The sequence below is a fragment of the Dama dama genome, chromosome 9 (assembly GCF_033118175.1).
Source record: "Dama dama isolate Ldn47 chromosome 9, ASM3311817v1, whole genome shotgun sequence".
NCBI classification, from domain to species: Eukaryota; Metazoa; Chordata; class Mammalia; order Artiodactyla; family Cervidae; genus Dama; species Dama dama.
The window spans coordinates 60,118,000-60,143,496 of NC_083689.1; the positions used below are offsets into that span (position 1 = coordinate 60,118,000).

A 25,497-nucleotide genomic window follows, 5' to 3' on the forward strand; every position below is an offset into this window, starting at 1 on the left:
TCCATCAACACATCATGCTCCCTCCTACCACAGGACCTTTGTACATGATAGATTGATCTTTACCAAGTTAGCTCATGCTCATCTTCTTACAATTCTCAACTCAACAATCAGTTCCTCAGCAAAGCCTTGTTTTATTCCCTAGTCTACATCAGGTTTTCAAAAATGCATTCACCAAACCATATTTCCTTTCTTTGCAGGATTTACTTCAGTTTGTAATTATATATTCATTGGTGTGATTATTTGATTAATGTCATTCTAAAGGCAGAAAATTTGTTTCTTTTTATTCTTGTATCCCTGTGGCTTAATGCAGTGCCTAGCACAAACTAGGTCTCAGTATATAGTTGTGTAGGGCTGTATCATTACTTTTACTTGATATGGATTTATTTAATAGGTTCCAAAATGGACTAGGTAGGAGCCCAGAGTCAACTCCTTCTTAGAACTGAGAACAGAGTTCAAAGGATCCTAGATATATAATACTTTTCATAATTAAGAAACATCCTTACTTTATTGAAAAGTCAGGGCTGCCTTTTGCCCTAGAAAACCACTAATCTAGAAATGAATTGTTATTGTCCTGATGTAGTTAACCAATTAAGGCCAAAGTCTGACCATGTTATGCTAGAACCTGTTACACAAAACAGGGACAGGCTGACTATGGATGAAAGGAAGAGGATACAAGACCAGGTGCCATAAGGCTAGGAATGTCTCCCTCTGATATGGTGCTAAACACAAGGCCTGGACCTCAGAGACCTTGCAGATATCTGGTAACTAGGGTATAATGAGCAACATCTTGCAAACAACACCAAACAACAGAACTGAAGGGGGTGTCTAGAACTGAGAAGACTCAGATAATAAATTCAACAGAATAGAATCTACCCTTCTAACACTCAACGTTTCTAGTTTCCTTTTATCTTCAGCAATAATTATGACTATAGACTTCCCTGGTAGTCCTGTGATTAAGAACTCCATCTGCCAAAACAGGGGACACAGGTTCAATCCTTGATCTGGGAAGATTCCACATGCCATAGGGCAACTAAGCTCGTGCTCCATAACTACTGAGTCAGTGCTCAAAAGTCCATGAGCCACAATTACTGCAGCCCATGTGCCATGGGCTACTAGAGCCCATGCTCTGCAACAGGAGAAGCCACCGCAATGAAAAGCCCATGTGGCACAACTGAAGAATCTCCACTTGCCACAACTAGAGAAAGCCCCACAACAAAGACCCAATGCAGTAAAAAATAAATATAACTAAATAATTAATAAGATAATTATGATTGTGGTGGTCCCTGCTCACTGATCATTTACTTAGCAAGGTACTGCCCTAAGCAAGTACGTACACATATATACACATATGTATGAGTATATGTGCATGTTTATAAACACCTTTTACAAAATTCAAACAATCTTCTTTGACAGAGCTCTTCTCTACAGATCGTGATGTAGAGACTTGGCTAAGTTAAGAGCCATGTTAAAGCTTACACAGCCAGCAAGTAGTAGAGCTGGGTGAGAACTTCAGGCCTGCTGGACTCCAAAGACTGTGTTCTCAAGCACAATGCCAATGTCACACCAAATGCTAGTCACTGGAAGCCATGACTTTAAAAAACCATATTGTAACACTACTTGCCTTAATGGCTACTAGTACTTTTCTTTACATATACACACTACATAATTTAAATGGATTTTTCAGTATCTATGATATCATAGGATAGTTGTATTTTATAATATTCATTGTCATAAATACATAATTATGAAAACAAAAAACATCCACATAGTATTTAGAAGCAGTTTGCCTCCCATGTCAGGGTTATTCATACCATACTTTGGGAATCCCACACTTTTCTATCCAGAACCATGTTTCTTCTGCCTCTTTCAGTGGATAAGCAGCACCATGGAAATGGCACTAAACAACATCTGATTTAAGAAGACCTGTCTGGTGGCTGGTGCTTTTCCAAGGCTTTGAAAGATGGCTGCTTCCTACCCCAGAGGCGGCTGCACTTCAGAGACAGCAAGCTAAAGGGTCCCAGTTTGTAGAGTCTGCTCAGTGCTCAGGGCGGTTTGGTTGAAAATAACTATATAGATATCAGTTATTATCATTCTCATGATGACAATGATTATTTTACATATGGCTGCTTTAAGGGTGAATGGCATGGGCTCATTTGTATGCCAGCATCTGGCAGGCTGTCACACACCTGCAGAATATAACCTCAACTGTGCTATTAATACTTCCCCTTTGCGTTCTCTCCAAGGCATCTGTCTCCTAAAGTGCCTAAAGAAACTTCGCTCCCTCTTGAAGCCCTAGAGGCAAAATTCGGAAAACATGTCACCTAGACTGGGGACAGCAGAAGCTCAGAGTGACAGCAGCTGGGCCTGAACAGATTTCTGGCTCTTGGAGTAGATGTCAAGGCAGACAGGGAACCACCACCCACACTCGTTCTGTTAGCAGCTGCACTTCCAGGCAAAATCTGGGGGCAGATTCTCCTAGGCTCACACAATATGTCCCATCTGCTCTGTGATCAACAAAAGATGTCAGTCATGGTCTTCATGGTCAGTTCTCAGTCTCCATAATCCCCACCACTGGCTTCTAGCTGCCTTCCCTGAAAAGCCTTGGGAGACTCTTCTGTGGCGGAGACCAGGGGACTGTGCACCTAAACCGGGTCTTTTTATTCATGCGCAACAGCTGTACCACATTTCCCAGCCTGCCTCCCAGTGAGAGGTGGTCATGGGATTGAGGGAGCTAATGGCACTCATGCTAATTTAGAACCTGGCTCACTGGCGTCTCCCTTGTGTGGTCCTACACCATTTTCCTCTTTTGCTGTACAGATGCCGATAAGGCATCGTAACACTGGGGAACCACAAGATGGAAAGAACCCGAATCTCTGAATCACTGGTTAGAGGAGGCTGCCTGCTGATGGAGATCAGCAATATCGGACTTTACAGGAGAAATAATCTTGTATATGTTTGAGCCATTATGGACTGTATTTCATATCAGAACATTCAGAGCTTTACTATAACTAATATATCCTTATGGTGAAATCGCCAGATTCTATTTCATTATCAATTATCTAATGGATTATCTCCACTATAGTGACCTACTAGTATTTCAAACTTGACATGCCCAATCAAAATGGTACTTTCTGTATGTCAGAATATCCTAAGTACTGGGATACAGGAATGGATCATACAAAGTTCCTTCTCTCATAAAATGCACATTCAAAGATGGGGAAGCCCGAAATACACAAATTCAAAAAAACAGTTACAGAGAGTGACACATATTATGAAGTTAATGGGGATAGAAGGTTATTGGGGGTTCCTTGGGAGTTAGTGGGAGGAAGTGCCTCTGAAGAGGTGACAGGAGATTGAAATCTATATGATGACATGTAAAAAGTCAGCCCTTTGGACTCTGGGGGCAAAGTCTTCCAAGAAGAGGGAACAACAAACGCAGAGAATGGAAGGAAGAACAAGTATTACCGAGGAACAGAAAAGAGGTTAGGTGGTGAAGAAGAGTGACCTCGGGGAGAGTGGTATGACAAGGCAGCAAAGAGGGAGGCAGGGACACGATCATGTGAAATCTTACAGTCCAAAATTAAGAACTTGGACCTTATTCTAAGTTCAAACGGAAACTGCCAGTGTGTTTTAGTCCTGGGAGGAATGATATATGAATTACACGTTGAAAGGCCCACTCTATTATGCGGGACATGTATTGTGTAGGACAGAGAGAAAGAACAGAAACCAGAGAGTAGAATATTGCAGTCACAAAGGTGAAAGCACCATGGCCAATACTAGTGTGGGTTGGCAGGAGTGGAGATGGAGAGAGATGAGTTGATTTGAGATACATTTTAGAGGAAGCAAAGGCAGGGCTCACGGACAAATTGGGTTGGGGGGTAGAGAGGCTGGTAACTGGGAGAAAGGATCAATATTGACTCTTATGTTAGTTACTCAGCTGCCTGGGTGGTGAAATCATTAAGATTGGGAATTCAAGAGAAGAGTCAGGTCTGTGGTGGGATGAACCACATGATAGGTGCTGAATAAATGACTGATTTTAACATGAAATATAGGGTCAACATAGTAGGAGGAGAATGCTGGGTCATATACTCACTTAGCAGCTGTCTTGATTTCTCTAAATTTGAGTTAACAGAAGATAATAATAATTTCAATATGGGGTTGTTATATCCAATATACTCTTGGCAGGAAGAGACTGAAGAAGTATGATGGGGACACGAGCATTGCTAATAAAGTCTGATTTTCTGATTTAGATGTTACTTATACAGGAGTCCTCTGCCTGTGAAAATTCATCAAGCTGGACAATTATGATATGTGCACTTTTCAAAATGAGATTCTATATGTTAAGTTCCCAGTGCAGTGCCTGGAATTCAACAAATCCACTATTACTTTCATTATTATGATACAGTGAAAACCATTTCCTATGTAACTGTGGTCCATAATGTAGATACAGGCCATTCGTGAATTCATCAACAAGAGGAAGGAACCTTACCCTAAACTCTAGGGTCTAGTCTTATAGCTGATAAAGTTCTAATTCATGACACACAAATGCTTCTGCATAAAGGAAGTGATTCAGTGTTCTAACACAAAGGTAGTCCTGGTTCACTACTTGCAATTCAATACCTCCCTAACTTTGGACAAAAGTGTATCACAGATGCCAATATAATTTAAAAGGGAACAGATCTCCACAAGTGCTAAGTCTTCGATAGTGATTGCCCCTTTCTCTTCCATTTCCTCCCAAGCTTGCTCATACCTGAATAGTCTTGATTCAAGCCAACTGGTTATTGGCCCCAAAGAAAGGATACTAAAACTTTGATTGGTTATTTCAAAGTTCCATAGGTTAATTCTCAGGTCATCAGCTGACATGTAGGTTTCATAGTCGCTGTTGACTGATATAGAGTTGATGTGATATGTGTGCGCGTTGGCAAATACTCTTCGCGGGGTGGCCTCCACCATCAGGTCCATGGGTCTCAGGACAGGCACCTGGGATGCAAGAGAAACAAACTGCTTCAGAACCAAAGCTCTTCATTAGGAAAGAGTGTGTGTGTTTATGTCCTTCATTATTACACACAAAATCATGACCACATCACATCAAAGGAGATCTAAGCTAGAGAAAGAGACTGATAAATTACATGCAGTTCCTATTCCCTTTGGTGCCTTTTAGTTTCACTCTTTTTAAAAAATGTCACCATCCCTTAGCCCTCATGGGCAATTTCATCCTTTGTAGACTCTAAGATTTTTTTCAAGTGGCCTCCTCTCAGGGGAACTTTGAATCCACTGTGGGGTGATTAGCTGCCAGAGATGTTGTTCCAGATTGTTTGTTTTTTAAAACACGAAATCTATTTTTAGAAGGAAGTTGTAGAAATTTTTAGAAATGTCTAGTTCAACTGAGATTAAAATTTAGTCTTCATGGCTTTGGGAGCCTAGGCCCCATCCTGGTTCTATCTTCCATCTTTTTAAAAGAATTTTGGGAAAGCATATAATCACCCAATTCTAGTAGCCCAAAATCAGTCATTACAATATAGGGAACCCATTGTTTTATCTGGGAAGATCTTGGTTTAACCTGGATATCAACAAGGCAGTGTACACTGTCATGTCAAAACTGTCCCCATTTGGACAATAAATTATATGGTCATCTTACTGATACATAAAGGATACTTAGTATTTGTAGAATGAATAAGTGAGAATATGTGAACAATTGTTATCTTCTTATGGGTCAAAGAATCAGACAGTTAAATAGTTTTGCACACAAGGGACTTTCCTGGTGGTCCAGTGATTAAGACTTTGCTTTCTAATGCAGGGGGTACAGGTTCCATCCCTGGTTGGGGGGGCTAAGATTTCACATGCCTTGTGACCAAAAAAAAAACGAAACATAAAACAGAGGAAATATTGTAACATATTAAAAAAGACTTTAAAAATGGTCCACATCACAAAAATCTTAACAAAAAAAATGTTGAATGAAGAATTCAGAAGAAACACAGAATCCTATGCAAATGTGGCACTGGATATCCTGGAAATCAGAGAAGCTTGAGATGTGGATGTAGGAAGAACCAGGGATCCTCTAAAAGCCAGGAGTGGGATGGAAGGGAAAGTCTTCACAAGCCCTCTACCTTGTTGTGAATGGTGGTTCTATAGCAGAGGCCCAGGGAAGGCAAAAACTAAGAGAGCTGGTTCTGACCACAGATTCACCCCTCACTGACAGGCTGTGTGACCTTGGGCAATTATCTTGCCCCTTCTGGGCTCTAGTTATACTATCTGAAATATCCACTGTGCCCTACTTATCATGAAGGGTGGTTGGGATCTGTTGAGATGATTTGCCCTTCAGTTCAACCTCCTATTCACCCTTTCAACAACATTTTCTTGAGCTCTGTACAAGGTCCTGGTGGCGGGGGTGGGGGGGGGGGGACATTCAACTGAGGAGCCAAACCAGACACTTGCCTTCATCTGGCTGGTCCAGATGGTGGGGGCAGGTATGAAATCATCTCATAATAAAATGTAGCAAGCACCCCAAAGGAGAGGAAATAGCACAAAGAAGGATTTAACCTGGTCAGAGAGGTCTGGAGAGGTTTTGCTGAGAAAGCATGAATTGGATGACTTAAAGGATGAGAAGGGATCTACTAGTTCAGGAGGGGAAGGAAGAATGCTCCAGTCAGTGGAAAGAGCACGTGCAAATGTCCTATGGTGAGGGTGACGCAAGAATGAAAGATCAATGGGTCAGTGTAGTTGAGACAGAGAGTGATGAGAACCATGGTGGGAGATGGAGTGACAGGGTAGGTAAGAGGCAGGCCCCAAAAGAGATTTTTGCCACCACCCTAAGAGAAATGAAAGTGAAAAGTGAAAGTGTTAGTCAGTCATGTCCGACTCTGTGACCCCATGGACTGTAGCCCACCAGCTCAAGAGATATGGGAAGAAATCAAAAGATTTTTCAATGATTTTGATATGATGAGGATCAAAGTTTCTGTGAGATCATTCCTGATGTAGTGGGGAGAACAAATTATAGAGGATGAATGAAGTAGAATTTCAAAAAGGAAGGTGATATATTGATACTACTGAACACCAATTAAAGGTATGTCTGAGTTAAGGCTTTGTAATGGGTAAGAAAAGTGCCTTAGAAACTCTCCCACAAATATTTATTGGGCACTGATGCTGTGTCAATTATCCTTCATACACCACCTCAGGAAATTCTTTGACAACTCTGTGATATAGATACCAGTAGCATGAAGTACTATGATAAAGAGAAAACTCAGGCTCAGAGAAGCTAAGTCACTGGCCCAGAGTTGCCCGGTTGTAGGAGGCATAGTCAGAATTTGATTGCAGAGTCTATCTGACTGCAAAGCTAGGGCTTTTCCCACTGTATCACACCTCACTCAGATACTATAACATAGTAGGAAGTGATAAATGCTCTGTAAGGGACATGAGTACAGGGCCCATAAAATTTATGGATTTGACAGATTTATGGGTAGTAATAATGGTAGTGGTGGTCGTAGAATTTTGCGGTTAAGCTGCCTCTAGAAGTCTCAATTTGGAGTTGGAGGTGTTCATGGCATTTGAATAGGGTGTCTTCCATGTGCTTTCAGAGATTCATGCCCTGCTTTGAGCTTTGTCACAAAGAAATTCCCTACCTGGAGCTTTTGAGCTCTGCACTCCCCTACTCCCACCCGCCTCCCCAAGGTAGTGGCCCTGAAAGCAGGTTCCCCAGGGCTAGAGAAGCAATGGAATCTGTGAGGACTTCCTGGGGCTTTGCCTAAACTCTTCCCTGGGCCTCCTTCATTATCCTCACTGTCTGCACAGGCTTCCTGTGGCTGTGGTGATAGGGGGAGGGAACACGACAGCTGGGATCAAGAGGCATTACCAAGTGGGAGCTGCCAGCTCAGAGCTTCAGCTTCATGTGACAGGCCTGCCTGCTAATTCAGGCTGACATACTCCATGATGTAGCACTTAATGGGGAAGCTCTGGGAAGGTATCTGGGGAGGGAGCGCTAATGCTCTGTCCAGATAAGCCAGGCAACAAATATCACTCGTGATATTCCCACACCCTCCCTATGCCCAGGTCAAGGCTGTCCACTGCCCAGGGACACCCTGTCAAAAGGAGGAAGAAGGAGGGAAGGTGGTTCAAGCTTACCAACTGGACAGGATGACCAGTTAGGAAACCTTGCTGGGACTGTGTTTCCTGTCTGCTCTGGATATATGCTCTTTCTGGGGCCAGGCAGGGAGAAGAGTGGGATACAGGTCTCCGAGTTCAGCCCATAGGTAATCATTTGGGTCTTCCCTGTAAGATCAGGGAGGGCTTCCTGTAGTAGCAGTCACTGAGTTAGAGCACCTCTGCCCTTCAGCCCTCTCGGTAGCCGACCTCAAGAGGAAGATTCCTTGTTTGCCATTTTACCGGGGAGGTGAAATAACCCGTCTGACATCACACAGAGGAAGGAGCAGGGCTGAACTGCAGGACAATGTGGTTCCTGAGTGAGCTCACAGAACCACTGCTGCAAAAGAGATGCCTAGGATGAAATTCGAAAATGCCACTTCTGCAAGCCAAAAATTGTCACATCTCAGTAATTTCATGTGGTTCAGCCTAACACTTGGGAAGGACTCTGTGCCATATGGATGTGACATTGACTCATGAAACCTGCTTGGAAGGACCCCTGGAGTCTCCTTCAAGGATGTCACAAGTATATGTGTGTGTTTGGTGGGGGGCACAGTGGGAGGCCATGGTGTCTGGGCCTTACGACCTTCATCATTCTTGGTAATATGCTTGGATTCTCACATCTTGCTTAAGTAACTATGGATAAGGAAAGTTTGAGACCAACTACCACAGACAGTTCTGAATTCTGCAGATGAAGAAGTCAGGAACCCCAGAGGTGACGTGCCATGGCCGTGGTCACCCGGGAGGGGTTGCCAGCACAAGCTGGCTTTCTGCCACTCATCCTATCGCCTCCTCTGTCCCCAAACCAGGTGCCTGAGCTGTCCTCCACAGGACCAGACAAACTCCAGGATCAAGCCAGGACCTTCAGCTGGTGGTTCACACCCTCTTTTCTGCACTATCTTGGCAGTGGCTGTGGGGTGAGATGACCTCCCATCCCCGACTCCCCGAGACAAGGCTGGTGCTTCACTAGGCTTGCAAATGAGAATGGGGCCAGCCTTGGCCCTTGGAGGCTGCAGGTGGCCCTGAACTCTGCTGCTGGAATCCTTGCCCCTCCCTAGGCACTCCATACTCCTCCCCGACCCTGAGTCAGTTTCAGCTCATTGCCCTGAGCATGACCGCAAAGCATAAGCAACCCAGCCTGGTTGTCGAGACAACCGGTGCTGTGTTAAGAGTATCCACCAAATAAAGTTTCACAGACCAAGAGAGCAGCCTCAGAGTCTAACCTGCCACGAGGCTTATAGACATCTATCTCAGCTGGGATATTAGTGGGCTGTGGAGAACCCCAGAGTGCCCTGGGGCTCCTTTCCCCACATCATTCAGGGCTCTGTTCAATGATCACCCCTTGAGAGAGGTCTTCCGTGCCCCTACCCTACCTCACATGGCACACCCTCCACTCACCATCCTCTGACCCAGCTTACTGCTTATGAAGTTAAGCAAGTCTTAAGCAGTTCATCAGTGAATCCTCATCGGTAGCCTATGATTTAGCTTGGTGAATATGATCTCTGCTGCACAGATGAGGAAATGACCAGAGAGGTTAAGTAATTTGTATAAAGTCACACAGCTCAGACTCAGGCCTGGCACTCCTTGACTCTGGAGTCTAAGTCCTTGGCTGCTCTGTCCTTTGGGCCTGGAGGGGCATGCTCGGGTGTGTGGGAGAGACAAGTGAGTTCGTGGATGTTTCGGTGTAGGGGGTCTGGGCTGTAATGGAAGTCAGCAGGCACTGCCCAGGGCAGTGTGAGCTAAATGGGCTGTATCTGCTTGGGGAGCTCAAGAGAGACCTCAGAAAGGAGAGGACTACTGAGCGAGCGGGAGGTGACGGGTTTGTGGGAATCCATCAGGTGAAAGTGGGGGCCGGGGAGGAGAGGGAGCGGTTGGAAGGAGCAGCATGTGCAGCGCTCAGACGGGAGGGAGCGAAGTACAAGGTGAAGAGTCTGATTCCATGGGTTTCTGGGCATCGCGGCTGGGGGTGGGGCAGTGATTTTGTCATTCACTCAAAATGCAAAATAATGTCTTCCTCCACATCAGACATGAAGAAAAACCTGAGCTTGGTGAGGGGACGGAGAACTGATGAGAGCCGAGTGGGGATGGAAGGCCTCCCTTGGGGGTGGGATATTTGAGCTGAGGGCTGAATGTAGGGAGGTCAGCAGCCACGTGGTGCTCTGGAGAAGAGCACTCCAAGCAGAGGAAACAGCAAGTGCAAAGTCCCCGAGGTTGGAATGCACTCAGAGGATAGAAAACACAGAGAGGGGCCTTTGTGGCTGGAGAGGAGTGAGCAGGGAAGGACAGTGGGGGGAGATGGAAGATCAGAAGTCAGGGCTGGGTCACAGGTGTGATTGTGGGGATAGGAAGGTCACTAGCTGCCCAATACTGCCTTCCTCCTTCTCTCTCCCTTCTCTCTCCCCACCTCTGTTTCTCTCTCCCAATCTTTCAGTCTTCCTCCCTTCACATCTTTCTCATTATCTCTCCTGCCGAAACACAAGCCCACCTTTCACCTCTCAGAATCCATTTACTAACAAAACGAATGTCACTGTCATTTGATTTATTCGGTGCCCGTGGTGGTGATGCATCACAGTCTTCTGTGGCACCTAAGCGGGTGTCAGCAGGTCACAAAGGCCCCTTCGGAGACACATGGCGAAAGGGGAACAGAATCCTGGAAGCCCCCAAGGCCCCCCACTTTACATGACATCTGTGAAAATGCACAGCAGGGGAGGGGCTGGAGGTGAGGGCTCTTCACAGGGAAAAAACCACAGCTGTGCTCACCATGGTGACCTCCAGAGCCTCCATAAGTTGACAGATTCAAGGCAACAGTCTGAGAGAGAAGAGATGGCTGTACAAGAGCTCAAGAACAGAAAAAAGCTGGAGCCATGGAGAAGGGAGAGATAGGAGTCCACTGGTACAAGGACGTGCACGGATTCCAGCTGTTTGGTAACTCTGGGTCAAATCTGACCGAATTTAGCAGACAAATGTGAATACCCTTGGATGCTAAGTACAATCAACATAATTGACAAGACTGGGCCTTTTGAAAAAACTGCTACCAACTTACATCCATGTTTGCTTGTATTTCCTTCGCACCACCCTCCCAAATAACTGAGATTAATCCATGCTGAGAATGATAGGATATATTCAGGCCAGGGGGTTGGGGGGTTCTGTGTCATCAATTAGGAAGTTCACATAGCATTGTCATGACCACATGCTGGCCCCAGATAAAACCTTCCATAAACATTTATTAAGCATTTACTATATGCTGGACAGTCATCACACAGAGTATTCTTATGAAGCTTAGTGGGGTCAGAGGATACACAACCCCCTACCCACCCTGTCTTGTTCATAACCAGCTCTTTTGGGAAGCTAAAACCATGTTTGTTTGATCTAGACAAGAAAGAGATGGGAGCTGTCCACCTTTTCTTGGTGCAGGGAACCCTGACCCTGGGGGACCACAGGTTCAAGGCCTCGTGGGGTCTGGGCTGACTACACCATTCCATCTAGAAGCACTAAATGGTAAAGCTGGAGGAAAGGGTAGAAAGTTCCAGATTTCAGCCTCACTTCAGGTTTGCCATCACGCCTTTCCTGGACTTCCTTCAAGAAATATCTTCTGTGATTCTCCAAAGACAATTACTGTAGGTTTGGGATAAAGCCAGCAGTTAGAGAGCACTCAGACTTCATTGTCAAGGAAGAGGGAGTGAGTCATCTTGAAGACAGGAGAGCCATTGGGTCCTACTATAAATATCCCTGTTTCAAAGCTACCCAGCTAAGCAGTGCAGGGGAGCTGTCTTCAAACAGGAGAATGTGCTGACTTCCTAAGAACTTTACGAAATAGTCTCAAAGGAAACCATGATTTTGTGTGAAGAATCCACCTACCAATGCAGGAGACCTGGGTTCAATCCCTGGGCCAGGGTGATCCCCTGGAGAAGGAAATGGCAACTCACTCCAGTATTCTTGCCTGGAAATCCCCATGGACAGAGGAACCTGGTGGGCTACAGTCCATGGGGTCACAAAGAGTCAGATACAACTTGGCAACTGAACAACAACAAACAATATACTTTCCTTCCTAAAATCAAATTATGTCAGGATATACCCACAGTTGAGGTTCTCATTCTCCTCTTTGCAAAAGAAAGATAAACCTTCCCCATCCTGAATCTTACTGGGATGTATTATCCATGGTATAAAACACTTCAGGGAGGGACAGATGACATCTTTAATTGATGCCCCACAAATGACCCCATCACCCAGCTCATTATAATATGAATTTCTAATAAGATTTCTAAAAAAAAAAAAATTCTAATAAAATTAAAATCTAAAAAATTATAATATGAAATTCTAATATAATCAGAATTGTGTTTTATGTTGTTTTGGTCAATTGTGTCCCATTAATAATTTTAGAGATAAATAAATCCAGAAGAGAATTTTAAAGCCTTATAGTTATACATACATGAGGAGAGGAAAACCTATTTTTGTTGCAGAAATGATCAAAAAGAGTTTTAAACATTTATTTGGAGGAAGTTGCAGTGAAAACACAAAATTAAAGAAGAAAAAGGAACAATGTAAAGTTATGACTTTTAAAGAACTTTATTCCTTATTCTTTTAATGGATATTGATGGGTATCCAGTTACAATGGTGTTTAAATTTCACACATTAAAAAAGGTGATCTGAAAGATGCTCAGAAAGGTACGTGGTTATTCAAAATTCTTCTAGGTGGTACACAAGCACAAAATTTGAAGTTATATGGTGTTAGAGAGTTTTCAGAGTCATGTAGACCTGGCCTTGAATCCTGATTGGGCTATTTACCAGTCACGTGGCCCTGGGCTTCTTACTTCACCTTTCTCCATGTCAGGCTCTAGTCCATAATGTTACAGATAGCATTCCTCTATAACTTCGCTGAGAAAACTTAGCCCAGGGCCTGATACATACCATCTACCAAAGAGACATTTCTGGAGAGCTTACTTTTCACCAAACTGCACTAAGCACTTTATGCATACCATGTTATTGAATCCTTACTGTGATCTTAAGAGGTAAGTACTAATATTCTTCCCACATTACAGGTACGGATCTTGAAGCAAAGGAAGTGGTGAAACTTGCTCAAGGTCATACAAATAAAAGCAGGTGGTGTTACCGTTGTTGGCGGTCTGGCTACAGCCCCTATGATAGTTATAACTAGAATCCTTCCCATGAACTTCCAGTTGTAGAAAAAAAAAGGTGCATCCTGAGAGATTGCCTAGAGAAGATTTTCTGACTTTTTCTATTGGCTTCAGAGTTTAGACATCCCTTTTATCCACCCAGGGAATTCAGTCATGATTACAGAACTCAGCGTTGCTCAGGAGAAGTGGCTAGTGGGATAACTGGTCACTGGGTAGCAATTAACTTTGTTGGTGGAAAAAAAAAGCGGAAGGCTTTTCTGGTTAGGAGTTTTCCTAATAGCTTCTGTCCACATTGTCATGAAAACCTTGAACAATATGGTTGTTCATCCAATTATCAAACCAACCTGGGGGGCAGAGTCTGGCATTCTGTGTACCCATTATCAAAGGGTAATTTGGTGTAACAAACCAAATCGAGTACATACAAAGACTGTCAAATAAAATAAACCACTCACAAATTAAATTACTTCCCATTTTCAGTGGGAAGAATGCCAGTCATTTTTCATCTTAAAAAATATGCATCTTAATTCCATTTTTTAAAGAACATGAAAAGAAGCATTTAAAGGCCTCTTGTGCAGTCTGTAGCAAGGTCCACCCTCCCTAGGAACATCTCTCTGGGTCCTGGGACATTTTCTCTCAGAGAATTAATGGAGCATTAAGCCTCACCCTGGTTAAAAAAAAAAAAAATAGAAAAACTTGTTTCCTCCATGGATCAATGGTGGATGGAGTTCAGAAAGCAGGAGTGAGAGGTTGGCTCTGATTTATAACGACATATCAGAGCTGTTGTTTCCAGAATGAAACTGCCACTCAACACCACCCCGCCAAACCCCTAGGGAATCCTATCCAAATAATATAATTTTTAGATTTCCCAGATCACACCCTTCAACAGCCTCAATATGTCCCTGAGTTCTTCTTTTACTGGCTTTGTCATATGGATTGAAATAAGACCGAGAGGAAAAACCCCTTTGGAACAAATCAGGCTTTGTGCTTCAGGGTCTAAAATATCTTAGAATTATATTGTTTCATTTGACAAATATTTATTAAGTGCCAATCACTGCTTTGCATGGTACGTGTATAGGGTGAACAAAGCAGATTAGTTGTGGCACTTAAAGTCTAATAGGGAAGAAAAACATTAGTGTCTCAAGATAGACACATTATTACAAACTGCCTAGGATGCTACAGAAAGATGTGTATTGCTTCAAGAGAGGCAAAAATATTTTTTCATTAAAAGAAATAGGGGTTCTAATTTAGATTAGGGAATTAGGTGAATTGTTTTTTGAAGAAGTGACAGCTCACCCCCCAAAAACAGAGCCATAAGCATTCTCTATATAAATGGTTCTTCACTGGAGGCCAAATTGCCATCTGACACGGTCTGGAGATATTTTTGATTGTCAGAATGGGGCGTATGCTATTGGGTAGAGGCCAAGGATGATGCTAAAAGGCCTTCAATGTACAGGACAGCCTCTAGCAGCAAAGAATTACCTGGACCAAAATGTTAACAGTTCTGAGACTGAGAAATCCAGTTCTTAAGAAAATATTTCTGGAAAGAATCTAAATCAAGGGTGGATAAAAGAAACTCAATATAAACTTCCACAATGAGCAGAAAAAAGTTTCAGTTCATAAATATGTTCTGGTTTAAAAAGTCTTTATATATATATGCATATATATACATATATATACACACACACATATATATGAAGGATCTATCTATCTATCTCTCAAAGGCTTATCTCTTATTGCCAGCTACAAGAATAACACACAACCCATAAAACATGCCTGGGAAATTAATACATATTTTTTAAACTCAATGCATCAAAGATGATTTTTATAGCAGACTAACAATTTCATGCTCTCGGTGTCTTTGACTTCTTTTGGCCTCTCTACAAAAAAAAGAGAGGGAAAATATCTTTTGCTCAGAAGATAAACTCAGTATCTAATTACCAGCCCATGCAGCAGCCTGTAATTCTGCCAGTTTTATCTTATTTTTTTTCTCCCAGACACTTCCATTTTCTGCCAACATTGCTATTTCTCAAAGTGTGCTTCCCTGTACATTGCCTTTCCTGTTATTTCCCTTGATGTTTCATATTGTGCAATTCCACAGGAAAAAAGGAGACATCTTAAAATATCACAGTAGAGGAAAATTTCATTTAACATTTATAGGTGGGAAAGGGGATGGGATGGGAAGAGGCAGTGGTTTAATTTTTGGTTAGTTTGGTTAGGATTAATCACAATAATTGTTTCTGTTTGTTTTTTTAACTTCTGTTGATGGAAGGATTTCTGAACTCTGCCCATATACTTTCTCCTATTAACAACAGGGATAAGTATCACTGAATCTTTGATAGTCAAGTATCAACAAGACCTCAGGAGGGTCACACTATATTTCTGTCATTTATTACTGTGGCTTACACAGATCGAAGAAGGTAAGTATAAATTTGATATAAACCTTAAGAATCTTAGCGCTGGAAGTTACCTGAGAAGTCATTACGCGAAAAAGGTGTGTGTGTATACAAAGATGAATCTCCAAGAGCTTTAAAACACAGCCTTTCATAAGTATAAACAAAGCTGTTATACGCATGCAACTAAACTGTGTCAGTTCTGCCTCCCACCAACAGATGGCAGTAGTGGTTACCAGTGATATTCTGATTCAGTAACAAAGTGACTTTTCAGGATTGCATTGTCTGGTTCCCATCCCTGAGTGTACGTTAGAATCAAATGAGACTTCTTTTAAAAACTGATGCCTGGGGTCCTCCACTGGGTGGTGGTGGTGGGTAGAGTGCTGTTAAGTCAGAATGCCTGGAGGGTGGAACCCAAGTACTACTATTTTGAAAGCTCCTGTGATCACTCACCTCAAGCCAGACATCTTGGAGTGCGAAGTCAAGTGGGTCTTAGAAAGCATCACTACAAACAAAGCTAGTGGAGGTGATGGGATTCCAGCTGAGCTATTTCAAATCCTAAAAGATGATGTTGTGATAGTGCTGCACTCAATATGCCAGCGTCAGCAGTGGCCACAGGATTGGAAAAGGTCAATTTTCATTCCAATCCCAAAGAAGGGCAATGCCAAAGAATGTTCAAATTACCACACAATGGCACTCCTTTCACATACTAGCAAAGTAATGCTCAAAATTCTTCAAGCTAGGCTTCAACAGTACATGAACCGAGAACATCCAGATATTCAAGCTGGATTTAGGAAAGGCAGAGGAACCAGAGATCAAATTGCCAGCATCCGCTGAATCATAGAAAAAGCAAGAGAATTCCAGAAAAACATCTACTTTTGCTTTTTTGACTACTCTAAAGCCTTTGACTGTGTGGATCACAACAAAATGTGGAAAATTCATTAAAGAGATGGGAATACCAGACCACCTTACATGCCTCCTGAGAAACCCATATGCAGGCCAAAAAGCAACAGTTAGAACTGGACATGCAGCAATGGACTGGTTCAAAATTGGGAAAGGAGTATGTCAAGGTTGTATATTGTCACTCTGCTTATTTAACTTATATGTAGAGTACATCATGTGAAATTCTGGGCTGGATGAAGTACAGGCTAGAATCAAGATTGCTGGGAGAAATATCAATAACCTCAGACATGCAGATGATACCACCCTTATGGCAGAAAGCAAAGACGAACTAAAGAGTCTCTTGAAGGTGAAAGAGGAGAGTGAAAAAGTTGGCTTAAAACTCAACATTCAAAAAATGATGATCATGGCCTCTGGTCCCATCAGTTCAGTTGAGTTCAGCTGCTCAGTTGTGTCCAGCTCTTTATGACCCCATGGAGAGCAGCATGCCAGGCCTCCCTGTCCATCACCAACTCCCAGAGCTTGCTCAAACTCATGTCCATCAAGTCGGTGATGCCATCCGGCCATCTCATCCTCTGTCATCCTCTTCTCCTCCTGCCTTCAATCTTTCCCAGCATCAGGGTCTTTTCCAATGGGTCAGTTCTTTGCATCAGGTGGCCAAAGTATTGGAGCTTCTGTCTCAGCATCAGTCCCTCCAATGAATATTCAGGATTGATTTCCTTTAGGATTGACTGGTTTGATCTCCTTGCAGTCCAAGGGATTCTCAAGAGTCTTCTCTAATACCACAGTTCAAAAGCATCAATTCTGGTCCCATCACATCAAGGCAAATAGATGGAGAAAAAATGGAAACAGTGACAGACTATTTTCTTGGGCTCCAAAATCAGATGGTGACTACAGACATGAAATTAAAAGACACTTGCTCCTTAGAAGAAAAGCTATGATAAACCTAAACAGCATATTAAAAAGCAGAGATATTACTTTGCCAACAAAGGTCCATATAGTCAAAGCTATGGTTTTTTCCAGTAGCCGTGTTTGGATGTGAGTGTTGGACCATTAAAGAAAGCTGAGTCCTGAACAGTTGATGCATTTGAACTGTGGTGTTAGAGAAGACTCTTGAAAGTCCCTTGGACTGCAAGGAGATCAAACCAGTCAATCCTAAAGGAAATCAATCCTGAATATTCATTGGAGGGACTGATGCTGAAGCTGAAGCTCCAATACTTTGGCCACCTGACGCAAAGAACTGACCCATTGGAAAAGACCCTGATGCTGGGAAAGACTGAAGGCAGGAGGTGAAGGGGATGACAGAGGATGAGATGGCAGGATGACATCACTGACTCAACGGATATAAGTTTGAGCAAGCTCCAGGAGATGGGGAAGGACAGGGAACCCTGGCGTGCTGCAGTCCATGGGGTTGCAAAGAGTTGGACATGACTGAGCTACAACAACAACAAGATGATCAATATGTAGAGCCAAGGCTAACAGCCAATGAGTTGGAGGGGTAAATGGAAGAATCCATACAAAGAACTCTTTCAACGGTTGGAATATGAGATTATATGAGTTTAGAATTATTTTTATAGTTCCATATGAGGTTTTTAATATTAACTTAAAACATTTTGATTTTAATAAATGTATAAAAATAGTTTATGGAAGGGAAAAAGGATAGGAAAGAGTTACTATTCATAATATATAGGAAACGTTCCCTCAGTTGATAAAAAGACAACTCAGTAAAAAAATATGGGTAAAGGATATGGACAGAAAATACAGAAAAAGCTAGAAGCAAATGACCAAGAAATATATAAAAATATGTCCAACCTTATTAGTAGTCAAGAAGATGCAAGTTAAGATTTTTAAATCTTTAATCTTACAGAAAGAAGATCAATCTTATTAATCTTTTAATCTTATAAAATTTTATTCTATGCCAGCGACTGTTCTAATTTTTTTTCTAACCATTAATTCATTTAATAGTCAAGATAATTTTATGAGGTAGGAATTCATATTATACTTCTTTCTGCAAGTAAGGGTAACTAAGACACAAAACAGTAATATGTCTTACCGTAAAGTCATACACTAGTGCTTGTTGGAGCTCAGATGGGTACTTGGGTATTCTGACCAAGAGCATCCTTATCCTTAGCCACTATCCTACGCTCCCTTCTCAGTAGGGTCTCTACTGGGATATGCAAAAATTACAATGACTGATAACATCTATCCTGGAGATAGTAAGAGGAAATGGGCATTTGCTGGTGGCAGTATGAATGCAACAGGGTTTTTAGAAGGTGACCTGGTGATCTACAAGTAGCTATTAAAATACAATAATGCACAATAATCTTTCAACTTAGCAAAACCTGCCTTAATGGAAACTATCCTATAAAAACTAGACATTGGTTTATGATGATATATGCTTGAGACCATTCACTGCAGCATTGTTAGTTATAATTACATTGTAACAACATCTGGAAACAGGTGACTGTCAGTGAATAGGGGACTGGTTTAATAAGTTATAGTAAACCCACGCTTTAAGAATATTGACAGCTACTTCACAGAAGATGAGTGACCAGGAGGGATGTTTATATTACTGAGCAGAGTATATAAGTATCATCTTGAATTTGTAAAAACAAACAAAATCATATTCATCTATTAAGGTTAATAATATATGTTTGTGTGGACATACAGAAAATGGTGTGGCTGGATACACGCCAAACTAGTAATGTGAGTTACCTTAACATGTGGGCCCATGGTATAGGATTGTTTGATTTGATGCTATAATCCTGCATTAGTTTTGTAATATAAAAGAAAAAGAAGAGAGATCTTTGGCTCCAATGTCCAGCCAGGGAGGATTCTTAGGATTCTTCAGCCTGTACTGGACTCCTCCTGAAAAAGTGTAAGCAGCTCCCAATGGGCATGGCTTTGAATTTAGATCCACTTTCTCAACTGTCCACCTGTTAGTTCCCTGGGTTGACAGAGAGCCAGTCTTCCTCTTCCTCTACGCAAAAGCTCTCCAGATATTTGAGCACAGATCTCAGTCCATCCCACTGTCCATTCAATCACACCAAGACTTAGCTTCTAATCTTTGTTACCCACCAGTGGTCATGCCTGGGTCACCCCTACTGATGCTTTGCCATGCTGAACACAGTCTACCAGAGTTCAGAACACACAGGGACCTGCATTCTTCTAGACAAGACATGCACTCTCTACCTCAACAACTTAACATTGATCTTGGTAACAGTTCATATCGCAGTGTCAACTAAAATTCCTAGGTCTTCTTTCAAATAAGCTAATGTCAAGTCAAATGTTCTCTACTATTTTGAACGTGATTACCCCAATTCTATCCCTAGGATTTATCTCTTTTTCTTAAAAGTGAAATCCAGGGATATGAAAGAGTACCTATGTGAATGTGGGAGATGGTGGGAGGAATCTAATGAATTGTGGATTTTGGAAAATGGGATTTTTCTGCATCGTGAAGATGATGGGTTAGAAGATGGGGGAACACGCTAGGTATATGGAGAGGACAATGGCAGTGTCCTGAAGCCTGGCTGGAGGGTGGGAGGTACCTTAAACCCTCCGTTTCAGAGAGGTGGGGCTGAATTTGAAAGGTAATGATCCTGGCAAATAAAATTGTTACAGGAAGTGGGTGGGGGAAGAAAGAACTCAGAAGGAGGTTTGCTAGTTCCAAGGAGACAGCGCAGGAATGGGCCGAGAACAGAGGAGATGGGACAAGGAAGAGAAAAGAGTATCAGAGGAAAGCAGCTGCACACAGGACTGTAAAGAAAAAAGGCTGGCGGGCCTCCCGAGATGGGAACGAGGAAAGAGGGAGGAAAGCAGCAAGGGCACTGGGAGGAGTTCTATTCTAGTCTGGACTGTTTAGATGCCAAGAAACAGAAACCTTCTCAAATTTACTTTAAAAAAACAAACAAACAAAAAAACTAAAAAACAAAAAAGGAGTATTGTGGGAGAGAAAAATTTTGCAGTTGATCAGGACTGAAAACGGAGTGTGTGAAACGGAACAGGGGCCTAGCCTGCTGTTAGGGGTCTGGGGAACTTGACCTTGTCTTTTTGTCTCCGTGTCTGTCTCTCGTAGGGGTGTCCTGGTTTCTTAAACCGCTTCCCTCTTTGTGTCAGCCCTGCCCCTCTCTCTTTGCCAATAAAAGTTAACTCTGTCTGTTTACCAGTCTGAGCATGGCCTTCAGTGAGTCACTCTAGCCCTGACTCCACCACACTTTCACTCTGGCCCTGACTCCACCACACTGTAAACACACAGTACTACTGCAGTACATTACCATGTGTAAGTAGCTAGCTAGTGGGTAGCTGCTATAAAGCACTGGAAGCTCAGTTCCCTTCTCTGTGATGACCTAGAGGGGTCTGATGACAGAGGGAATGTAAGTATGCATAGGGCTGATTCACTTCATCGCATAGCAGAAACGAACGTAACACTGTAAAGAAACTATATTCCAATGAAAACAAAGGAAATATGAGTTGCCAATGACTCCTGAAAAAAAGGGAGCAGGGAACCAACAGGGCAGAAAATACAGTAGGAAGAATGAAACATATAGTCAGAACCTTCCAAGAGGTCTCACCCCTGCCCTTGAACATCCTGCATTCAGAATCACCTCCATACCTTTTCTTGCAATGCTCCACTCCCCTTATTCACCCCACTTCCATCTACTCCCCCTTACCTAAGTCTTCCTCAATCCAGATGGCTCCAGAACTCTCCCCATTCCCCCTGCCATGTATGCACACAATCCAGTGGAGAATAATTCTGATATTTTTAAGAGTTCAAAATTCTAGCTTCCTTCTTCCAATTGGCACAATTTTGACAGGCTTCTTGGAATCATTTCCTAACTTGAGTTCCTAGTGCTAATAATCCAGACTGACTTCTAGCAGTCTCTTGTTCAAAGAGAATAAAGCGCAACTGGTCACTATTCCCTGGATAGAAATTTTATTTTGTTTGGAACGCTGCTACGATTGCCTTTCAATCTGCTTCAAGCAATAAATACATTGCTTCAACTCTCTAATTTCTCCCCATGTGTCTGTCAATCTTACACACCAATCACATGATTAGCTTTTTAGATTAGATCATTAAACTGTATTAGAATAAGAGTATATCCTGAACTGAATAAGATTTGGTAATTACTTCTTCTGAAACAAAGTACTATTTTGGATGATGTATGCCCGGTCTAGTTTTAACTGATGCTTTTATGTTATTATTCACTAAGACCCTGGGATCTTTTTCACACATTCACTTTGTCTCTCCACATCCTGCACATGAAGGCTTGAATTTTCTCTCCACGTGAGCTAGCACCCTGCTTTGTCCTTTTAGAATTAGACATCCTTTCTGCTCCCCTCAAGGTTTCAAGGGTGTCCTCCATTCCCACACTCATTCTTGACCTCTTCTTTGCCCCCTGGTTTTGTAAAGTGTGAGCCGATATAAGGATGGGGTGGAGGAGGAAGGGTGACGGGGTGGAGCTTATAGCATGTGAGGCTGACTCATAGGATTATAAGCTCCATTAATTTTTTTCCCCTTCCTGAAGGGAGAAATATGAATTATTTTCTCAGATAGGCAAAGCAGAGGACCTCTTTAAAAGCCATAAAGCTTTGAGGCTCGCAGTGAAAAGGAAGGGGAAACTAATCATACAGAGGGAAAAGAGGACAAATATGCATTTCATTGAAAAGTCACTGTGGTTGAACATCAAATTACTCTCCCTGACTTCCACCTATCTCACATTCTGTTAAGAACTTATTTTGCCCTTCATCTAGGAATAATTGTATCCTGAATGGCACCACATATGAATTAATAGGTAGATGCAAATATATATGCTCAGCATAAGTCAGAAAAAAGGAAGACAGAAACACATTTAAATAATGTTGACTACTGCAACTGTACTCCCTTCAACGGCACCCAAGTAAGTATGAGATGTGGGCAGTAGGTCTGCTCAGATTGTCTTTGTGGATCTCATCTTCCAGCGCCTTGATGTGTTGAATGGGTTACTAAGGTTTAAAGAAGTCTATTTTTCATAAATGGCCTTCCACATTTTGGTTATAGCTTTAGACTGTACTTTCCTGGTGGCTCAGATGGTAAAGAATCTGCCTGCAGTGTGGGAGACCTGGGTTTGATCCCTGGGTCAGGAAGATTCCCCTGGAGAAGGGAATGGCTACCCACTCTAGTGTTCCTGCCTGGGAAATTCCATGGACAGAGGAGTCCATGGGGCCACTAAGAGTTGGACACGACTGAGTGACTAACACTTTCACTTTTCACTTTAGATTGTGCGTTATTCTTTATATTATGCATATATATTAGTTTTTACAGAGTTTATAAAAAACTATGTACACTATACCATATGGGTAATTTAAGGGATTTTAAAAAGATATTTACTGACGGATCCTTTTTCAAATCTCTACTATTTCCTGTATACCATGATCTCCGGTAAACTTCACAAAAAATTTCTCATCATCTGCTCAATATTCTACAGACAGTTAAAGAACTGAGGCTCAGTGAAGTTAAATGACATAGCAAGTCACGAGGTCACTCAGTTAGGATCAGCAGAGGCAGGATTGAAACACAATCTGAATTCATAGCCCATACTTTTTCTACCCCATCAGGGAATCTAAAAATCTTGATACTTTTCAGACTCTTCCTTGGATTATCCTGGGGATCTTCTATTTTCCTTTGTCAGGGTCTAGCTTTATAGTAAGATATTTTGACACTTGAAAGAATGAATGTAACTATTTCGAAGCAGTATTTGTTGAGCACTTACTAGATGCAAGACACTATTGGTAGCCTACGCCTAGGGAATCATCTTTTTCCAAAAGTATCTCACAAATTGAGAAGACAAAACAAAGGGTCAAATAATGTAAGAAACTCAAATAATTTGTAGGCAGGGATCAACTACAGGGACTGGTGAGTAACGAGAAGGACTTTGGTGTGCATTCTAGGTGATAAGGGAAAATATCTTAGGCTCTTAACAGGGTAATGAATGATCTAATCTACAATTGAAAAGTGTCATAGTAAGTGCAAGGTGGTTTTCAGACTGTGAAATGTGAGGGGGAAGAGAGTGAGTGAAAGTAGGAGAAAAAACGGAAACGCCTTTTTACATGGTATGCTGAACACAGGTAAGAAACAATCTAGCCAAACTTAGGAAGGAAATGACAGAGGGAATAAAACAATTGCAGAGATGTCAGCTGCTTTGAAGGACAGTGAAACAGAAAAATCTGATAAACATAGTTATCAACATGGTTTACAAGCATGAGGAAATGACACAAAACAATGGGAAAAACTGCTGAGGTAAAAATCAGCTGTAAAAGCAGATGATACACACAGAAAAGAAAGAGAATCCAGCGTACGTACTACTGCTGGTCATGAAGAGATCAAAAGTAGCAAATAGGAAAAAAGACTTAAAATATGTTTTTAAAAAAATGCCTGAGACAAAAACTTAAATCCAAGACAGAAAAGATTGAAAGGGTACAGTATACCAACAGAAAATGATAGAAAGCTAATATCAAGGCATATTCTGATGAAGTTATCTCACTTCATGTATAAAGATGATGTATGAGTTATGCAGAGCTTTAAAAATGAGTCATATTTATAAGAGGTAAAAATAAGGCTGGTTTCATACTTCTCTCCGCAGTAAACTCCCCATCACAAACAGAACCAAATAGTGTCCGCAAAGTTATAATAATTTTATATCCTTTCAGGTTGTGATTTAGCATAGACATAACATTCTTAAGCAGGCAAAAACTCAGGGAACACTATGAGTTTCCACTAGAATGTAAGCTTCATAGTGGCAAGGCCTACTTCCCCCATACTGTGTCCCATTTTACTGACAGCATCTAATGCATAGGTCATGATACACAGCAGACGCTCAACAAATGTTTGTTGACTGAATTAAAAACTTTTTTATATAAAGAAAATTGGATACTTTCTCATTCAGAGATTCCTAAACTGCTTTTTCATCAGAACCACCTGAGAGCTACTGAAGAGAAAAAGAAAATACAGATTGTCCAGATCTATACTTTGAGATTTGAACTCAGTTGGGTTTGAATATCTTGATTTTTAAAAAGTTCCCAAATACTTGCAGGGAAATCAGACCAGGGCTTGTCAAACCTCAGTTCTTCTTTAGCATCCTCTTCAAAAAATTTTTGTTTACGTTACCTATTTACCTAGACTATAAATAATAAAAGTAAATAACTTAATATTTTCTTTAAATGAATCTGTTTTTTAGTAAACTGAATTAATTTTGATAGGGAACTTCACATCACAGCAATACACAAGAAGCTAGTTTTCCAAGAACTGCCAAAAAATCCCAAAAGAATGTTATAAAAATAAATACAAGAAAAAAATGTTCTTAAATTCTAGCCAGATATGGTCACCTGGAAAGAACTCAAGGCCAATTATGGTTTTAAAATATTTAGATTTATAAGTGTTACTAGGAACTTCCCTGGCAGTCCAATAGTTGAGACTTTTTGTCTTCCAGTGTAAGGGGTATGGGTTTGATCCCTGCTCGGGGAGCTAAGATCCCACATGTCTCACGGCCAAAAAACCAAAACATGGAACAGAAGTCATATTGTAACGAATTTAATAAAGACTATAAAAATGTTTCACATAAAAAAAACTTAAAAAAAAGTGTTACTAGACAGGTTAAAACAATATTAACTCAAAATAAGCCTCTGGGTTTCATGTAATCAGAACAATTTTAAAAAGAAATGAAAAGAGAAAAACTTCAGTTATATGATTTAATATTACTTAAGCTGGGTCTTGTACCAAGAACAAATAGCCCAGACTTTAGGGAACACAGTAATCTCTGAAGGTGACCATCACAGTACCTGGGACATGTTAGGTGATTAATATATGCTGATTTCAAGTATTTATAGGTAACCTACTTTGTGTGAAGCACAATTCTCAGTCTTGGGAATAGGATAGCAAATATCAGGGCTTCCCTGATGGC

General features: G+C 41.7%; 1 protein-coding gene across 5 annotated transcripts in view; it reads right to left on the bottom strand.

Moving 5' to 3' along the window:
- Positions 1-25,497, bottom strand: part of PPP2R2B (protein phosphatase 2 regulatory subunit Bbeta) — a 485,402-nt gene that overhangs the window by 77,473 nt on the left and 382,432 nt on the right. For all 5 annotated transcript variants that reach the window (XM_061149441.1, XM_061149442.1, XM_061149443.1 and 2 more), the window contains one exon: positions 4,803-4,980. In XM_061149441.1, the coding sequence (XP_061005424.1) occupies positions 4,803-4,980 (178 nt within the window). The remainder of the gene's footprint in view (positions 1-4,802; positions 4,981-25,497) is intronic.